This window comes from Atractosteus spatula, chromosome 6 (assembly GCF_055471065.1).
Source record: "Atractosteus spatula isolate fAtrSpa1 chromosome 6, fAtrSpa1.hap1, whole genome shotgun sequence".
Taxonomy (NCBI): Eukaryota; Metazoa; Chordata; class Actinopteri; order Semionotiformes; family Lepisosteidae; genus Atractosteus; species Atractosteus spatula.
In genome coordinates this window covers 55,004,819-55,025,427 of record NC_142711.1, presented here as the reverse complement: position 1 = coordinate 55,025,427, position 20,609 = coordinate 55,004,819, and the positions used below count along the sequence as shown (strand labels likewise).

Here is a 20,609-nt window from a genome sequence, read left to right as displayed (position 1 = left end):
AGCCAGTTCATAGATGGGGATTATTAGGAGGCCAGTGGGAAATTTTGCCAGAATGCCGGGGTAACACCTCTGCCCCTTTTGAGAAAAACCCTGGATTAGTAATGACCATGGAGAGTCAGGATCTCGTTTTCATCTCATCTGAAGGACAGCACTTGTTTACAGTATAGCGTCCCCATCACTCTACTGGGACATTAGGACCCACACAGACTACAGGGTGAGTGCTCCCTACTAGTCCCACTAACACCTCTTCCAGCAGTAACCTTAGCTTTCTGAGGAGGCCTCCCATCCAGGTGCTGGTCAGGCTCATATTTGCTTAGCTTCAGTGGATTGCCAGTTGTGAGCTGCAGGATGATATAGCTGTTCACATCTAGCCAGAACGTGTGGCTGAAAATTCCAGTGACACCTCAACAGTGAAAACTGAAAACAGAGGTTACAAAACATTAAATACAGCACAAAACATAGGAATATAGAAAGTAAATCACTGATATTAACAGATATGTGTGTTTTATATACTGTACAGTATGTTATTCTTTTGTATATTCGACAATACTTCAATTCATGAAGTGTTATCTGTAGAGTAAGTCTTAGTTGTAATCAAGTATTTTTATGTTAATTCTTCTGTATAATTTTACACTGGATGCTGATAATGTTCTTAATTTGTTTATTGCAAAAAGTTGATGGCAGTGAACATCAAATAGCTTGGGACTGTTAAGGCATGAATGATAATTAGGAAAGGAATGAGAAAAAAGCAAAGGCCAGGTTTCATTCTTTTAAATGACGCAAGATGGCCTCAAAACTGTCTCAAGGGTGCTTTCCTATTCAATTGCAATTCTCAAAGGTAGCATTGCCCACAAACACTAGCCCTTCATGTGAAAATGTAGTATGATGTCCCATGATGTTCACTGCATTCTAAAGATCTTACTTTGGTAACCACTGTGTTCCTTTTTTTTCCAGGAGCGATTGGTTCTGTCTGTTTTACCTCGATTTGTAGTGCTCGAAATGATAAATGACATGACTAATGTAGAAGATGAGCACCTGCAGCACCAGTTTCACAAAATTTACATTCACCGCTATGAAAATGTCAGGTAAGGGTCTTATTAAAACTCACGGAAAGAGAACAAATAGCACACGTTGTGATATCGTGGGATATGTTGTCCAGCTTCAGTTTAGTCTAGTGAGGTTAAGGAAAATAAACAAAAATGTAATTTGAGGCTTTTTTTTTCTAATCTGCAAGAGATTGAATACACAGAACCCCAGGCACATAATACTATAAATCATGTTAAGACAAGGTGGGCGGTGAATACTAAATGCATACTATTTTGATATTTATGTCATTTAAAAAATACTTTAAAAATGTTTGGCTGTGTATGTCAGCATAAACTGCCAAAGAACATAAGAACATTTAAAAAAAGAAGAGGCCATTTGATCCCTCTAGTACATTTGGTACTTAGTAGTTAATTGATTTCTTGAAAGAAGCCAGGGAACTTGCTTCAACAACATAGCAAGTTCCCTGGTAGCTTGTTCATTAGTCTCACACACTTCTGTAAAGAGTTGCCTTCTGTTATCAGTTTATAAAAATATACAGTATAATGATAATGATGAAACCTGTATTGACTAGTTAATCAAATGTGCCATAAGAAAAATCATATTTTGTGATATTTCAAGGATTGCTATATCATGGTAGACGGTTTCCAAAGTTAAAGGTACTGTAACAGTTGTAATACACATTTCTGTTCTTCAGTAATATACAGTTGTGTACATTTCAAAAGTAAATGTGCAATTTTAAAAGTGCATATTTGATTGATAATGCATAGAAAGCAACATGAAAATTTAGTAAATCTTAATTTACTGGGCTTAAAAATAACAATATGGATTGCCTACCAGATTAAAACAAACAGAAAATTCCTTTACAGTCTTAAAGATACTGTATAACAGAATATTTCCGACACAATAAACATTTAGAGGCTCATGATTACAGTGGCTGCAGTCAGTTGACATGATTTGGGCCCTATCGGTGCTGCCTGAATCTGTGCAGGATGATGGAATTGCTCAGTTCAAACAGAGTCTAGTGTGTGATTCTGTTAAACAAAATCTGTTTTTTCCTTTTTGGCTCATCAGCAGTTGAGGATAAACATTAGTAAGAATGCCTTTAAACACCTAACTTTGGAGAGTATTACTTGAGCACGGGGTTTGTCTTGTACAAAAATCAGCTTCTCTTTTAAGATGACATAATGAGTGCAATAGATTGTAGAACATGACTAGGGGGCCCATCTCTTTTACAGTAGTGTTTTTGTATGCATGCTAAATTCCTGAGGTCATAGGTTCAAAACCTGCTTAAGACACAAACTCGTGATTTAACTTTAACCACAGCGGAACACAATGAACACTCTACTAGGATGCTACTGTATTGCCTATAGAAAATTTTGAAGTGCAATAGTGATATGCTTCAATAACTCAGTTCACTAACCCATTACAGTAGGAATTGTGACAGGTGTAACTTGTTCAATGTGAGCTCTTGCTTTGATTTACTATGAGGAGAGTGTAATAAGTACAGTATTTTACTTTTTTTAAGCCTGTACCTAGTTTCCAACAAAACAGGCCAGATCTGTGTTTGTCATACTAGTAGTATACAGTATATGGGATCCCTGAGGATGCAGCTCAGGTCCAACAGAGCAGTGACCTCATTGCAAGGCTTCATGAAGGTTGTTTCTTATGGCTGATGTAACGACAGGCTACAGTGAAATGTCATGAAGCCCAGGGCTGTGGTTTTAAATGTTTCTCACACACTGCCCATACCTTCCCATTTCTGCTCAATACCTGTTGTTAGATACAGTAGGTGGGTTAGTTTATCTAACTGATGAACACAGCAAAGTGCATAGTCAGTATTCATAGAGAGATCCAATGTTTCTGTTTTGAGATGCCTATTCCTGTTGTGGTAGAATAATATATTAATTTGATATTTCCATATTTTATTCAGCATTCTTTTTGCAGACGTGAAAGGCTTCACCAACCTGTCTACGACCTTGTCAGCACAAGAATTGGTCAGGATGTTAAATGAATTATTTGCAAGATTTGATCGACTTGCACACGTAAGTGAAGTGTAATGAGACACATTTATCAGCTCTTGTGATGCTACTTTTGGAGTGTTTTTAGTGTTTTCCTAAGATTTACAGAATAGAAGATAATTAGAATCCTAATTATTTTTTCCTAGATTTAATGCATTTTCACATTAATGAAATGTTGTCTGTTGTATGTACTGTACAGTACAGAAGTTTTACATTCAACCAGCCCTTTTTATTAGGCTAAAAAGACTGATGTAAATTTGTATTTTACAGAGATAGGTGATTTGTGTATGTTTATCCTCCTGACCTACTTTAGACCAATGAGAAAGATTGTGAGATAGGTGAATCTGCATTTTCCAAAGTTGAAGCACATTGAAATATGTATGTCTCTTTCTTCAAACTATAAAAATGACCCTCAATGATACAAATGATTTAAGTGAAAATATTTCTTGTTGAAATATTTTTCCTTCTTGATGAAGAAACATATGTCATGCCTGTTCTACCAGGGTGATAATATTAATAGCCTTGCTTGAATAACTAGTGGATCAGAACTGGAATAACTGGATTTAACATAGTTAATGAGAGTGCATAAATGTATCTAACAGAAATGCCAATAAAGACATCAAATGCACTGTTTAATAATTAAAGTTTATAGAAATAATTATTTTTAAGTAACAGCAAAAAGTAAAACCATAGTTCTTTGAATTATAAAAGGCCATTTCCTCTAGCAAATTAATAACTTCTTTGTTTTTGTTTTGTGCTTCAGATATCCAGTGAACCATTAAAAGTTTAAAAGCAGAATGTGTAATGTGTAATCTGAAAGCACAAAGCATAAACAAGTTCCCTACAGGTATTTTATAATTATGTCCATTTTCTTTAGTTTTGGTAAAGGGTTTAATTGCCCAGTCTAAAAGCAATCATGCATTATAGTTACTAATAGGAAATGCAGTGAGCCTAGTTAATTATACAGTAGGACATGGAATGAACAGTGCTAGCTCTACTGTGATAACAACAATAAAAATAAAATGACTCATTTATTGATTAAAGAGGTGATCAGCATTTCATATCTGTGCCTTATATAAGCTTGATCATTCTTTTTTCGCATGTTGGAAAAGTCAAAATGAGTTCTGACTGAATATTTGTCTCAGTCTGGAAACATGCATCACTGCATTGTCTCCTTAACAAAAAATTCATATGAAACAGTTTGAACTAAAATTCTGTCATGAGTGAGGTGGGTTAGATTCGGCTGTATTATGTGTTCTTTAGGGAACAAAAGTATCAGGAAACTGTGGGGTTATGAAGAAAAATTGGTTTGTCGCTATCATCCTGTTAAAATACCATTTTGGCTATTATACCTCATTCATGGTCATGTAATTTTGGCATGTTAAAAGTGAATGAAATTTGTAGCCAAGTTTCAAGCTACCTACAGAAGTCAGTAAGCAAAAGTCTTAAGGACTAAGCTAACAGTAACATGAGCTGTGGAAATGGCATAGACAAAAAGTGAAAGAAAGTCCAAATTCTCCACTCAACAACTTGTAAAGAAGAATATCCAATTGTTACAAATGAAATGAGGTCATGTGGCCTGTCTAGCTTGTGCCTTTTAGTGGCTAAATAGTTTGAGGGCCTCATTGAGGCATCACAGTATTGGCTTCAACAGCATGGCTGGATAGCATGCTCTGGATTTCCACAATTAGAAATTATTGTAGCTAGTGGAAAAGATAGAGAATAGAGTCTGTAAGAAAGAGAAAAGTGGAATGATCAATGCTGGGTTTGTCACAACTGGCCATCTAACCATGGTTTAAAATGTGGAAGAGGTATTAATGTTTAGTCTCTTACCCTAATTACCCTTACTCACATGTAGGCCCATGTACAAAATCACAGCTGTGTTTCTGTATTTGCACTTAGTGATGGATTAAGTGAGTAATGGCACTTTGGGATCCTTTGGAGTTGAAACATTATATAAATGCAAAGAATTATTAGAATTAATTATGAAATTCATGTACAGTGTATGCACTTAATATAGGAATTAAATGCTTATGTACTGTACAGTATCTCTGTAAAAGTCCACTGTTCACTGTGGACTAACAAAATAGCACAAAAATAGCATTGCTTAATGATTACATGCCTTATGAAACAGTACATTTAGAAAAGTCATTTTAAATAAAGGCTTTCACTAAATCTAAGGGTGTTATTCAAGTTATTCTCTTATTCAAGAGAAAGAATTATCATAATTGTAAACCAGGGTTTTCCACAGTAACATTATGAAATAAAAAGTAGGTTATGTGAGGCCAGACCATCTTTTATATCAAATAAACCCCTAATAGGATTTCAATTAAATGTGGCAGTTGATAGCAGTGTGAACTGTGAAACTGAGTTTTAACAGAAATAACTACAGAAGGAATCCCCTTTGGAGTTGCTCCAGTAAATTTTAATCCCTTTAAAGATATGCCTGTAGTACTTTTTCAAGCTTTAGTCATTCTGAGATATTTTCCAGTTTTTCTCTAACGACAATAAAAACTTTTTTAAAAAGTAAACTGCCTATTTTTGATTTGATAAGTCTTAGCAATGTACCCATCTGTACAAATATCGTTTGATGAGAAAATAAATCACAGTGCTGAAGTGTTTTTTCCCCACTACATAATTTTTGACATTTTCCTGGCCCAGAAGGTCTATATAGCAACCCTGTTTAGTCACTGTGTTCCTATTTGCCTTTTATTTAAAATGTAGGACGGGCAAGAAATGCAATTCGCAAATCTTTCTTTTTGTATTATTTCATTAGAAAGAACTCAGATATACATGATTTGTTAAAGTAAGTAATCCATAATTTTTTATGTCTTTTTGCAGAACCTTGCCAAGTACTTAAGAAAGGACAAATGTGAACAATACAAAATAAGAATATGGAAAATAATATCAATACTAAGTCAATGACAGTAGTACTTTGTGATTTTATTGCAGAGATCAAATATATAAATTGAAATAAAAGAAGTGTTAAAGCTTTAGAAATTCAAGAGTTTAATAATTTCTAAAGAATAATCCTTCCTAAATGAAATCAGTCACCACATTCTGCTTTAGATCATACCCTTTCCTCACATTAAAGATACTAAGTAGAGTGAATACTATTATACTGTATGTGAAGACATCTTGTTTCCGAAATGTCAAATGTTCTTATTAAACTATTTTATTATTATTATTGTTGTTGTTGCTGTTGTTATTAAATGAAGAAACATTAAAGGCCAAATGTCTTTAATCAAAGATGAAAACACTTGGTTCACAGATACTGTGAAGTTAAGTTAAATTAGAATTACTATTACAGTTTACTTTAAAGTAAAGTGTATTTTAGAAGTTACAAAACATTTTCCATGCATGCATAACTAACCTGTTTAATTCAAATGTATAAACCATTTCTAGATGCTGTCTGTAACTCCAGAAATAAAAGGTTTGTTTGAAAGCCACAATATGCATATTTTTTTGCAATATCAAAGCAACTGCAAATTATGCCAGAAGCCTGGAAAGATGATCACTGGTCTTTAATCTTTGTTGTTCAAAAGCTTGGATTATTTTCTGGTCCGTAAATGACTATTTTTTAATTAATGCTTTCAAGGTTTATACCCTACCAGCACATCTGTGAGACTGGTGCAAATCTGTTGCGATGTTAATGGTATACTTTGTTTAGGTAATACACTGAACAGTACTGCATTGCTATGAATTGGTCTTGTAGATAGGTTTTCAAGATCTGTAAGTGTATTCACCCTCATCCTTTTAAACACTAATGTCTTGCCAAACCTGCTTTTGGCTTGTTCTCAAAGCTGCCTATTCCAAGCAGCCTCCTGCTAATGCAATCACCCTTGTCTCTCAGGAACACCACTGCTTAAGAATAAAGATCCTTGGTGATTGCTATTACTGCGTTTCTGGGTTACCGGAACCTCGGCAGGACCATGCCCACTGCTGTGTGGAAATGGGACTGAGCATGATCAAAACTATCAGGTACTAATATACTCCTTTAGCAATTGTTTCACCCTAAAATATTAAAGGAAACTGCTTAGTGCTTTTAAAATGACACACGGGACTGTAATCACTGCATTAAATTAGTGTCATTGTTATCCAACCAATTAGGTAGCCTAATATAAGCAGTATGTGTGGTCCATTGGGTCTCTACAATCCACTGAATGCATGACAAGAGCAGTGCAGGGTGCAAAATACTATGCTGATAGATAGATACTTTATTGATCCCGTGAGGGAAATTGCAGAAATTGCAATTTGCAATTGCAAATTGCAAATTGCAAATTGCAAATTGCTCTAAATATACTGGATTTTATACTGGATTGGCATGAGTTTACCTGTCTCATCTCATCAAGATATCAAAGAAGGAAGTCACAATACACCAATATTTAATATTGTTGGAATTTTACAATTTGTACGAATGGTATCGACAGTTGTCTTGTTTTTTATAAATGTGAAATGAGTGTTTCATGGGCTACGCTCTAAGGAATATGAAGATCATCTCAAGGCAGACCAGTTAATAAAAAATAATTGAAAACAGCAGGTAAAAATGCTTAACTATAGGCAATAACATGAACACTTCAATTTTTGTATTTCATGTGCTGGAGAATAATCGTGAACAATGACCAAATCTTAAGGAAGAGAGCCTGTAACCCATCACTATCCTTTCATCACTGAATGTTACCTGTTAAAATAGGAAGCATTACATTCATTGTTTCATTGCAGGTTTTTGGACACTTTTATCTTTATTTTTCATCAAGACCATATGTAGCGTTCAAACGTGGAACCCCTTTGCATACAGAAGAATGTCCTCTGGAATATGTTTTCATACATTTCACAATTGACCTTGATTGATCTTTGATTTAGTAGGTGGACAAAATGTGTATCTCATTGCAATATACTGTAAATTGATTGAAGGCACCTTTGGCAATATCCACCACGAGGAGATTTAGATCCCAGTTTTTGAATCTTTATAATTAAAATAACTATATTAATTTATATCTCTAAATAACTGATATGATTTCCATAAGACCAGATCAGTTAAATGTGACAGCTACACTTTGGAAGTTTGTTTTAATTAGAATTTAGTTTAATTTTAGCTCAGGAATATAATGGTGATACAAGCCTTGAGAGAGCACATTCGTGTTGCTTATACCTTATCCTCAATTCATATCACTCTTAGGAATCTGTCCACAGCATTGCGACTCTCCCACAACAACACCCCCAAAAATATACATGTACTGTATACTGCTTAGTGCAGAAAGACTAATACTGTAATAATAGTACTAGCATAACTAGCATAACAAACATTACATACTGTACATTAGGAAGTCATTTAGTCCATCTGGCTTGTTTGATTGCTAGTATATTAGTGAACAAGAATATAAACACTTTATGTATTTAAAGGATCCCACAGAGTCAATTTCAGCAATAGTTAGGAAGCTAGCTCCAGATTACCACAATCTTATCCCTAGATAAGAAGTGTCTCCTGTTTTCAGCCCTAAATCTTCTCATTCCATTATCTTCAAATTGAGTCTGCGGGTCCCTTTGTTATTGCTGATCTTGAAAAAGACACATGTTTTTGCTCTATCAATGTCTTTCAGGATTCTAAACACAGAAACTAGTCCCCATGCGATCTTGTCCTTGCCAACCAAAAAATTAATCTCTTCCTTTCTGTGTATGACGTGTCCTTATGACCAGGAATCAATCTGGTTGGCCTGTTCTGTGCTAGCTGACCTGCAATATCTTTCTTTCTAAGTAATGCATTTTAAGAACATAAACAATATTATTGTGTATAAAATTAACAGCCAGTGTTAATGTTTCATGATCTGAGAGGGAGAATACATACTGTACTGTACCTTGTGTTCATGACCTAGAGAGCGAGGGATGATATACATAGTGTTCCGAGAGTAACATCATTTGAGAATAAGGTATGAGCAAGTTACAGAAAATCTGATTTCTTAAGGCTTTGGGCATATTTATATTTCTTCAAAATTAGAAACTTGAACTCCAGAATTCAAATCAAATAAACAACCACTGTTAGTGATTTTAGTACTTATGAGAAAGTTAGTCAACAGTAGGCCGTTCCTGTTAAATAATCAGAGTTTTCCAGCAAAATGTACTCCTTTAAACTCAATGAGAATATTTTAGAAAGACAGATGTAAAAGTGAATCTTGGGTGTGCATAAAAGGACATTAATACAGTATATACAGCAAATTGAATATGTACAAGACTTACACAGTGATATGTACAAATACACACAGTGAAACATTCTGCTGCTATACTACTGTCAGGCTTTGTTTGCCCTTTCATTTCGGTTTGAGTAAGTACTTCTAGGTATACTGTACTGGAATGGTAGCTTAACATGGACAATTTGGGCAGGAGCACCAATGGCATACAGTATTACAGTCAACACTTAAAATTACATAAATTAAGAAAGGTCTTATTTTTACCTTGATACTCTACAGTTACACCCATTTCCTGACAAAAGATACTAAATGTTATAGAATTAGCTTTGCGTGCAATTCTCATCTTAAATAGTGCAGTATTTTAAGACATTACTGTGTGCCTTCTGATCTATGCCATGAAATGCCTTCTCACAGCTGTGATTTGCTGTATGTTCCATCCCATGGTATTTACCCAACTTTTTTTTCCTGTAGAAATACACTATTGACATAGATTCATCTTTAGTGATGTCCATAGAATAGCTGACAGTGCTGCACCTGCTGGTTATATAAATAAACCCTATCAGTCAGCCTGGCTCCTTAACATTTTAAGGATGACGCAGAACATCCATTTAAAAAACAAAATTCCTGCTATCCAAGCTTAGCAGATGCAGTGATAAGAATATTGTTGGTTTTATTATCTGCTTGCCTACATGTTAAGCATTCTTAAATGGGCAACAGAACCACTTAAATGGAATAAATCCTTCCTTGTACTGAGCCATTTAGAAACCTGATAGCAGGTGTAATGCCACTGGCCATTTCCCTTTAGATTCTATTCCATCTGGGCGATTTATGTGTTTCTTACTTTAATTGCTTGGAAACTTTGCATTCAGATATAATACTGTGATACAAGCCAAATGCATCTTAAAAGCTTTGTGTGACTCCTCTGAGTCCAAAGAATAAGAAAAATGATCAAAATTATTTAGCCTAAGGCAAAGCAAACAGAAACATATACTGTATATTGTAATGGTTTGACCATCGGAGGGAATAATAAGCTTTTGATACTAAAATCAAAATGAATGCCAACGGGGATTAGATCATAAAGCCACTAGAGTGTTTTTGAAATTCAAAAACTTTTGGGTGGCAGACCGTCACAGTGGTTAGCATTGTTGCCTCACAGCGCTGGAGCCCTGGGTTTGCTTCCTGGGGTGCTATCTGTGTGGAGTTTGTACTTTCTCCCTGTTCTCACATGGTTTCCTCTAGGTGCTTTGGGTTTCTCCCTCAGTCCAAAGGCAGATTGATAGGTTAAATGGGTTCTAAATTAGCCCTGGTGTGAGTGTGTGTGTGTGTGTCTGTATGTGCCCAGTGATGGACTGGCGTCCCATCCAGGGTGTATCCTGCCTTACGCCAGTTGTTTGCCAGGAAGGGCTCCGGCTCCCCTAGGCCCTATACAGTATGTTATCCTGATATGGACAGAATGGATAAAATGGATAGAAAATGGATGACTGGTAATGATGTAAGACATCCATTTTAAAGGTGCTGAGCAAAGCGAATGCTATTAAACTACATGTGAAGATATCTGGTTTCTGAAATATTCTCAATAAACTATTTATTTTCTTTCTATTATTTTATCTCTTGTTTTCTTATTACAAGTATTAGATTTAAAAAAAAGACACATAAAAGGCCAAATGTTTGTAATCAAATATGAAAAAACACTTTGTTCACAGATTCTGTGAAGTTACATTAAATTCAAATTACTATTACAGTTTACAGTTCCTTCAAAGCCTACAGTATTTTAGGATAAAATGGTTAGATTTTGGATGGATGAAAGCTTTTATAGCAACATTCCCTTTCTTGAATGGCAAAAGTGCCAGACAACCCTTTCCTTTGGAGATGACACTTTATAAATCAAATTTATTAACACCACAGGGTACATTAACAAATCAGTTCTGTACAGTAATATGAGAACAATTTGACCTCTGTGAATGTAATTGATAATTCTAATGTAGCTGTTCCTATTATGATATTGACACTGGTTTCATTTCCTTTTAATCTATTACATTCATAATCATTTACAGCCTCTATACTTGATTTTTGCCAAAAATGATTTTGTCACACATATACAGTACAAACACCAGTGCTGACATAGTGTGTACTGATTCTTTTATGTTTTCAGTATTTTCATATATGAACTAACAATCACATTATTTAGCAACTGCTGATTGCTTTCAACAGAACATATTAATTATAGACTAAAGAAACCAGTAATTGGAGGCTCATTGTTAATGAGACAAAATATTTTTTTTTCTCACACCTGAAGAAGGCTCCACGGCCGAAACGTTGTGTTTTCTTTCTTCTTTTTTTCAGCATGGAATAAACCTATTGTATTTTTTTATAAATGTACTTTCAAGACTTCAGAGTAAGTACGGTAGGTGCTCTAGTGAAAAGTCCTGTGTCCCACGTTTTAGAATAATACTAATTTGATAGACATTTGAAGCATGACAACTGTATAACCATGAATGACTTTGTGGTCTCTTCCAATTAATTCCGCATCTCATTCAACTACTCAGTTACTATGCAACATGAACTACAGCAATACAGTGCCCGTTCAACTAGCCTTCTTCATCAGATGTGTTGCCATGGGAACACCCCTTTTGGAAAGATTATACCCTTTAAGAATGTTATTTTTAAATATAAGAAAAAAGTAACTGACTTTTTTCCCCCCTCTCTTTCATTTGTTGGCACAGATATGTGAGGTCTCGCACAAAGCACGACATTGACATGAGGATTGGGATCCACTCGGGTTCCGTGCTGTGTGGAGTCCTAGGGCTTCGCAAGTGGCAGTTTGACGTTTGGTCCTGGGATGTAGACATTGCAAACAAGCTTGAATCTGGAGGCATTCCAGGGTAAGCCACGTCAAAGCTATAGAATGAAAGATAATTATTTTATTTTTTAAAACGTTTGCAGTAAAATCATGAGTACATGAAAAATGATCCACTTTTTGATGTTTACTGGGTCATTGTAACAATGTAACATTTTACAAAAAGTCCAAGAAGAGTATTTAGATAGCAGAACACACTTTTATAGCACTGGTTTTAACTGCAGTTTTACTGCAGCCTGTACTCCTTTGGTTCTCAAAATCTGCTCTGAAGTAGATCAGTTCCTATAGCCACAACAAGGTCTTAAGCGATGGAGAGACCTGCTTTCATTGGCAGCACAACGGCTATGTTTTTGTGAGGTGTTACGACCATGACACGATACGTTTCTTTAAAGGTACTGTTTTACAACAGGTGGTATCTACTGTATATGTGAGGTAAACACAGAATTGTCTCATCAGACTGGAAACAAAAGATGTGTAGAAAGCATTCAACATTTAAAAAACAAAAAAACAATGATATTTTAAAAGGCAGTGAAATCATTCTATGCATTTTAAATAAGAATTATACACTTGATTGGTAGGATTTCACAGTTTTCTCCATACATCAAAGTTGACTTAATCAGCATATCACTTTAAAAGATAAAACCCAAGAACAGGGTAATTCTGCACTGATATAAGGTTTTCTCATGGCAGTAGGTGCATCAGTCTTTGTGTATAGGATGTCACAACACAAGACGTTTTTTTAGATCTTCTTTCCTCATTACCTGAAATTAACACTTCTGAAATCATAGACATCTCCTGCCTTAGCACAATGGGAAGTTGAATGAAATAAGATTTTTTTTAGTTAAGGGCTACACGATGGCATAGTGGTTAATAGTGCTGCCTTATAGCACTAGGGTTCTGGGTTCAATTCCAGACCTGGGGTGTTATTTGCATGGAGTTTGTATGTTCTCCCTGTGTTTGCATGGTTTTCCTCCCACAGTCCAAACACATACTGTTAGGTTAATTGGCCCTGGTGGGCCTGTTGCTACCCTGATGGATGAGTATTTGTAATTAAATGTAAAGTGATTTTTGAAAAGGCTTGTGTAATTTCTGTGTCACTCCATAAAATCTTTTTTTCTGCCAAGCAAGTTAATCTCTGCTTTTTCTCCATCCAATGAATGCCATGTAGAAAACAATTTTCACTTTCAGATCTGGAAAAATCATATTAGATTTGGAAATTGGTTGACAATCATTCTTTAAAATACAACTAAAAATTTAGTTTTTCAATACAAAATCTTAAAAATAATAATACTAATTACATACATTTTCATTTATATTATTCTGCTATTATGCATGGTTTAGTGTTTGGACAATTATTGGATTTTTAAACCATTTAAAAGACATTAAAACATTTTAACCTTAATTTTAAAAAGTTTCACTTCTCCGCCACACAGACTTTCCAGTTTTACAACTTAAATATTATCCAAGACTTTCAGCTTGACATACAATAGCAGGTTGTAAAAAGAGAAGTCTGATTTATTAAGCGTGCTATTACTCTAAGATCAAATTTCAATAACTGCCATCAAAATCTCAAGTGTTTTAAGTGGCAGTCTGTATGTTTTTTCCAAATTCATATTTTAGCATTCAAAAAATGTGTAGTAACATGCAGTCACATCATACAATATACATGTATATTGTAGAAATTAATGCAAGGATAAAATCTCTTTCATAGCTTGTTTACTGTAAATTAAGTCATTTTATAATTAGAGGTTTTTGATGTTCTGGTTTTCATTAGAACAAACTATGGGAATACCAATAACATGTTAATCCAAAGAAACAGAACAGTTCCTCTGGTAGCATCCTTTGACATACAGTACTATACAGGGCCCAATTATCCCTGTAGGCAAATGTAGAGCACATCACCTATCTAATTAATTTACTGAGTAGTAGACTGCTTGACCACAATTTGCCTGCAGGGAAAATTAGGAATATAGTTTCATTAGCAATTATTCATGTAATATAATATTTAATATTATGTTATTAGGTTCCGTACTGAGCAGAAAAAGAAGCAAGTTGAAAAAAATTACTTGGCCTTTAACTTAATTTCCCCTGTCGACATATTTGCCATGCAATTTTATAACTAGGCAATGGGCAGCTTTCCTGTAAAATTACCTTCAGGGAAAATACGAGTCATATGCTATTTTTAATTAATTTATAAAGAAAAAAAAGCTTTCATCAAATATCATCAAAGTGGAAGTGGATGTTGTGTGTTTGGGACCCCAATCTTGTTGGATCAGACAGTTCCTTCTTTTTGTATTCCTGGCTGACTTCCTTAAATTTCCCTGTACACTTCTCCATTTGTACTGTTTTCAGTCTGTACAATGTCAAAACATCTAAAGGCACTCTCAGACTTAAATTATGTTTTTAACGTGTCCGACAGTGGGCAGCTGAACCCCCTTCTTTAAATTCTTATTATATCTTTCTCCACCTATCTGAATAAATACATAAAAATACATGCTTTTGGAAACTTCTCAGTTACATCAGCTACTGTCATCCTGTTCCCTGAACAAATCAAGTGTTTTTTTCTAGCAAACTGACCATGAAATCTGTTCCTTCATTTTATTCTTACTGTTTGTATCAACAGCTAAACATCATACTATGTAAGCAGCTCTGGAATAATATCTGGAACACACTATTTTTCAGACGGAAATCTTAAACACATCTGGCATAAAATCTTTGTTTAATAACGTATTATACAGGGGAGATAAGAATATATACTTTATAAGGATATATGCAGTATGAGAATAATATTATTTTTAAACATCTTCTCTGAATAAAATATTAATTTGTACATTTAATGAAAGCAGTGTTTTTCTGTATGATATAGGATGCAAGAGCTTTTTTATTTTATGAAAGCGTCATAAGATCTATCTTATCTTAGATAACTAACATATCTAAGAACACAGTGGAAAAAAATAGCTAAGTCAGTCATTTATTGCAATGCAATGAGTAATCCCTTTCACTTAATGGTGCTTCAGTTATTATGCTCAGAAAGCAATTTAGATATTGGTGATGGAAAAAAGGTAAAAGTAAATCTGGTAAGCGATCTTTTTAAATTGTGCTCTCCGTACAGCCTTTCAAACCCATTTTTTCTTCTGATCAAATATCCTCATGTCATTTATCTGTAACATATCAAAAAAGACATGCTGGAACAATTGAAATACGGTGTAACCCCTATGTTCTTCAAGTCATCAATATTGCTTTTTCAACCCTTCTATTAAATTCAACAGTCTTGTACTATTGATTTTGACCAAGTCAAAACTTAACCCTAAAGTGTCTGGATGTCAGAATGAAAGGCTCCACTACATATTGTAGCTATAGAATTGCTGTAGTTGTCAGAAAATGTTTTCCTGGCTGCAGTAGTCTTGTAGATGCACTGTCACGAAGCTTGACAATCTTCTGCTTTCTGAATTCATTCTTAATTTCTGGTGTGGAATTTTTTATACTAAAAAATATGAAAGGTTAAATAACCTTTCAAACATTTTTTTTCAAAATCATCGATCATTCTTTCAAGTAACCAATATTAGGTTTTAATGGGTTATACACCACTTTTATGTGTACCCCTTGTATCTTCACCAGGAGTGATTATAAATCACTTTGGATTAAAGAGTCTACCAAATGAATAAATGCAATTTAAGTTTAACCTACAGTATTTAGGTAATACTTTAAAGAAACTCTTTTTTTCTCACCTCCTCCTTTCTAATCTTGTCTTCTTTTTTGCTTTTGCTTTTCTAAACGGGAGTAATGTAATGTTCTTAATTTCGATTCTTGAATCCTTGGCTCGTTTATCAAGATCGGTAGTCTGACAGCTTGCCATTTGCTTTCCAGGAGGATCCATATTTCGAAGGCTGCTTTGGACTGTCTGAATGGCGATTACGAAGTGGAGGAAGGCCATGGAAAAGAAAGGAATGAATTTCTACGGAAGCATAATATTGAAACCTATCTCATTAAGCAGCCTGACGAGAGTCTGCTCACCTTGCCAGAAGACATAATGAAGGAGTCCATTAGCTCTGCAGATCGGAGAAACAGCAGCACTACCTTCACTGAAGGGTCATGGAGTCCTGAGCTTCCATTCGATAACATTGTGGGAAAGCAGAATGTAAGTGAACCCCTTTTCCTCTTCACTTAACCCGTTAACCATAGAGCATGGTAGAATGAAGCAAATGGAACCAGTTGTGCTGAAAGGCTTAATTTTTTTAGTTGAGGTTTTTCATTGGTCTCTCATAAATGTATTTATTCAGTATGTTTTTGTATTAGCAGTGTATTTTTACATGACATTGTTTCAGTTAATATTCGACTCCAGTTCGAAAAGAGGTGATTTGGGACGTCGTTCTAATTTATCTCAATGTAGAAGAGGTGAAAGGCCAAATTAAACATTTTGTCAGAAAGCATCATTCGAATGCTTTGTAAAAAGGCACAAGTTACATATGGTTGTTTTTGCACATTTGCAGTCTATGAGGATTGTTTCCTTAAATGATTTCCTAGTTTTGTGTTTGTGTGTATGTGAGGGAGGGAGACAGAAAAAGTGTGAAGCGTGAGGCACCAAGTGGCAGTAGATTCTTAAATGAATGTCAAAGTTGGACTTTGGTTTTCTAATTCAGTTGAGCCAAACGCCTACCACTTCCATATGAAAGCTATTCACAGTTCTGTAGCAGCTGAGAAACAAGGAACTGTGCAATTCTGAAATTCCTGTATTTGGCCAGCCTCCAGCCCACCTGCACAAAATACAGAAGTCTTTTTAAGTTGTAGTGGTTGTACTACTGTATATGTGTGTATATTATCTTCAGCATTTGATGGTATTACCACAATTAATTTCTGTTTATGAGAAATACTATTACTATTATTACTGTTAACCTACTGTAAGGGTGGCACCCTTGCAGCACTGCAGCCCTGAGTTTTGTTCCTGGGGCTCTATCTGCGTGGAGTTTGTATTGTTTCCCCGTTTGCATGGGGTTCCTCCAGGTGCTCCACTTTTCTCCCACAGCCCAAAGACATACTGTACTGATAGGATAACTGACATCTTGAAAAACTGGCCCTGATGTGAGTGTGTGCTTGCAATGGATGGGCCTCCCATACAGGATGTCCCGTGCCTTGTGCCCATTGCATGCTGGGACAGGCCCGCTGCTCCCCCACAACTCTGTTAAAAAAAAAGGGAATGGATGGTTATCCACCTTACCTCACACAATATTATCCCCAATATGGAAACGAATGTTTCAGAGTAGGGAAATAATATGAAATAAAACAAAACGAAAGAATATAATAATAATAATAAACTTTATTTTATATAGCACCTTTAAAGGTGGCTTCTCAAAGCGCTTTACAGAATGAAAGCGCTTTATCTTCAGCATTTGATGATATTACCACAATTCAATTCATTTTTATAGGCAGATTAGTGAGTACAATTTCGTTGTGTACACTCACATATATTTCCATTGTACTCACAGATCATTTTTAACTGAATTGAAGGTACTCACGTATGGTACCTTGTAAAAATATTCAACACCCTGCACATTTTCCACTTTTTGTTACTGTCTGAGTTTGCTGTCATGATACTTTAAAATAAGACTTTATATTTAGAATCTATTCCAAAAGCAAAATAGTATGATAGCATGTAAGTCCATACAGTTTATAAGTTTTTCATTTCAAGAGACAACTCTGAATTGTATTGAGGTCGAATGGATGGCGCAAAGTATAGGAAAATCCTAAAGGAAAACCTGCTTGAGTCAGCCTAGGATCTACACCTGGGTCGGCAATTCACATAACAGCAGGACAATAACCTGAAGCACAAGGCCAAAACCACACTGGAGTGGTCAGAGAAGAAGACAGTGAATGTCCTTGAACAGCCAGGTCAAAGTCCTGGCTTAAATCCATTAGATAATGTATGGCAAGGCTAGAGGATTGGAGTCTATCGCCTGTCCCCAGTGAACTGGTCAGAACTGGGGCAGGCTGGCGAGAAACAATGGAGAAACCCGCAACATGACACTAAGCAAGGGTAGAAGATACCTATTCAAAATATTGACTCACAATAATTGCTGCTGAAAGTGCTGTCATGGGTGGTGAATACTTAGGCAATCAATAACTTTCACCTTGTATTTTTAATCCTCCAGAACTGCTGACATTGAATTGATCAAACGTAAAACTGTTTTTTTGTGAAATAATTACAGTTTTAAATCCAAATACTGTATAATACTGTATGCATTACATGTAATGAATCAAATGAGACATTAGTGTCAGAAGTGAATTTATTTGCATGGCACTATACAGTATATAAACTGTACATACTGTACTATATATACTATAATCATAGCTATTTAAATAAATGTAAATAAGAAGCAAGTCACATACTTAAAAGCTGCAATGCCTAACCTACCATAAACTACTCAAAGCTAATTTATGTTTCAGTAGGTCACAAAAGTATTTGTATAAAGTATACAGAGTATGCAGATATATAGAGTAGGTTAAACTGCACTGTACTTAGGTTGGACTGACTGAAATAGAAAATGACATGTTTATATTACAGACATGGCTTATGTGATTAAAAATTAAGTTTTATAAATGTGTGAATTAATATACAGTATATGTATACTTGTATAGAATTTGTTTCGTTATGATTATTAATATCATTAGTTAACATTGACATTCAAGAGATGGACACCCCTATAGAAAGTCTATTTGTTATGGAATGTCAGTTTCTATGGACAGAATTTAACACAGATCATTTGCAGTTTTACTTGGGTATCTAGTAATTCTGAAGAGTGCATTCACTCAATACAATTAAAGATGTCTTTATCCCAGTTTTATGTGTTTAAGTCAGTTAATCCCAGTGTGAGTCAATGGGACTTTAAACGTACAGTAGCTCAGTAGGAACTTTGTATATGTAACAACCACATCCAGGTAATGTGGCTTATTGTAAGTTAAATAATGACCTGCTGTGCCTGCTAATTTGTTGCATGTACTGTACAAATATTACTGCAAGTGTGTGTCTTTATAGACAAAAAATATATGGTTTCATTTTTTGATGAATAAGGTTTGCTCTTCTTCCAATGCCTGCCTTTGGTTTGCTTTTCCTATATAATTTAATACGTGAACAATTTTTAGGGTTTAATTTCCCTACATAAGCACTTAGTCATCAATGTCCCATATATTTTTGCAGGGAACTCTGCCTTTGTAAAATGACACAACAGATTGCCATGCCTCAATTAAATTGAGAAGCACAAAGGGACGGATGATACAATTGCTATTTTAAATAATATCAATAAGTGGTATTTTATTATTGATACTGGAAATATTGCCATGGCTTTACATTCACTCTGTATGATTTTCTATTGTTTGTTTAAAGACAGGCCTGAAAATAATGGACTTGTGTCATTTGCAATATCTTTGGACAATTATTTTCATGTGATCTGAACAGGTAACTTGTACTGTGTGTTAAAAGTTGGTCCATTCTGACCTGCTGCCGTAGATTTCATTTGCAATACCCAGGCTGCAGGGAAATCTGTCTGTTCAGCTGAGAGGACACTAGGAACTCCACTTGCACACTCTGAAAGCAGCACTGGGTCTTGGCAATATTCCTTGATTCTTTCCCGGTGTGTGTTTTGGTGGAGTTTGCACATTCACCTCCTGTTCACATAGGTTTTCTAGGTGCTTCAGATTCCTTCCTCTGTCCAAAACGTGTATTTCTAATCTGTACCCAATTTGTGTGTGTGAGTGAATATGTGTGTGTTCCCTGTCATAGTCTGGTGCTTGCCAGGTTAGGCTCAGGTTCATCATGACCGTCTAAACATAAAGATACAACTGAAAGTGTATACAAGGAGTATATACTTTGTTTTGACAACTTAGCAATAAAGTGACAATTTATACAAGCAAAATAATCAAATATTTTCATTGTTCACACACTACAGTACGTCCTACCTTCACATACAGGAAGGAATGTATTTTTTGTGTATTGATTCAGTGAGATGCTCTGCTTTAGTCTGCAGTTTATAAAAAAAAGTGAACGTTTCTAAACCTTTATATTGAGGTATATGGAATATTAATCAGTCCTGGTTATTTATTTTGTTCTTATGCAGTGAACCCCCAGGAAGCGGGCAGCTTGGAAATACAGTACATCTTCTTACGTATAACTTGAATAATGAAATTTTGTTTTCTTTGTAGCTAAGTAGACTTAGCACACAATGCTATAAGAACAATTAATCATAAAGATTGTAAGACCCAGCCCAACTCCTTATGATATGTTTGGAAGTACATTGTAAGTCATTCATAATGTTCCAAACAAGACGTAATGTTTTAGTAATGAGGAGCATAAGAGTGCAAGTGGGTATTACTGAGACCCTGAATATTTATTGGATGGTGCTGCATAATAAGACCATTAACATTTCCACACATCAAAAACCTGTCATATCACTCAAGAGATAGCAAAGTTTACATAGCTATTATAATATGGCTTTTCACTGCAGAGACTTG

At 35.1% G+C, this 20,609-nt stretch overlaps 1 protein-coding gene across 1 annotated transcript in view; it reads left to right on the top strand.

Annotated features, from left to right (window-relative positions):
* The window catches only part of adcy8 (adenylate cyclase 8 (brain)), an 81,565-nt gene that overhangs the window by 19,830 nt on the left and 41,126 nt on the right, over positions 1 to 20,609 (top strand). Inside the window, exons 3-7 of the mRNA XM_088918481.1 lie at positions 955 to 1,085; positions 2,978 to 3,089; positions 6,919 to 7,046; positions 11,974 to 12,132; positions 15,975 to 16,245. Of these exons, the coding sequence (XP_088774607.1) occupies positions 955 to 1,085; positions 2,978 to 3,089; positions 6,919 to 7,046; positions 11,974 to 12,132; positions 15,975 to 16,245 (801 nt within the window). The remainder of the gene's footprint in view (positions 1 to 954; positions 1,086 to 2,977; positions 3,090 to 6,918; positions 7,047 to 11,973; positions 12,133 to 15,974; positions 16,246 to 20,609) is intronic.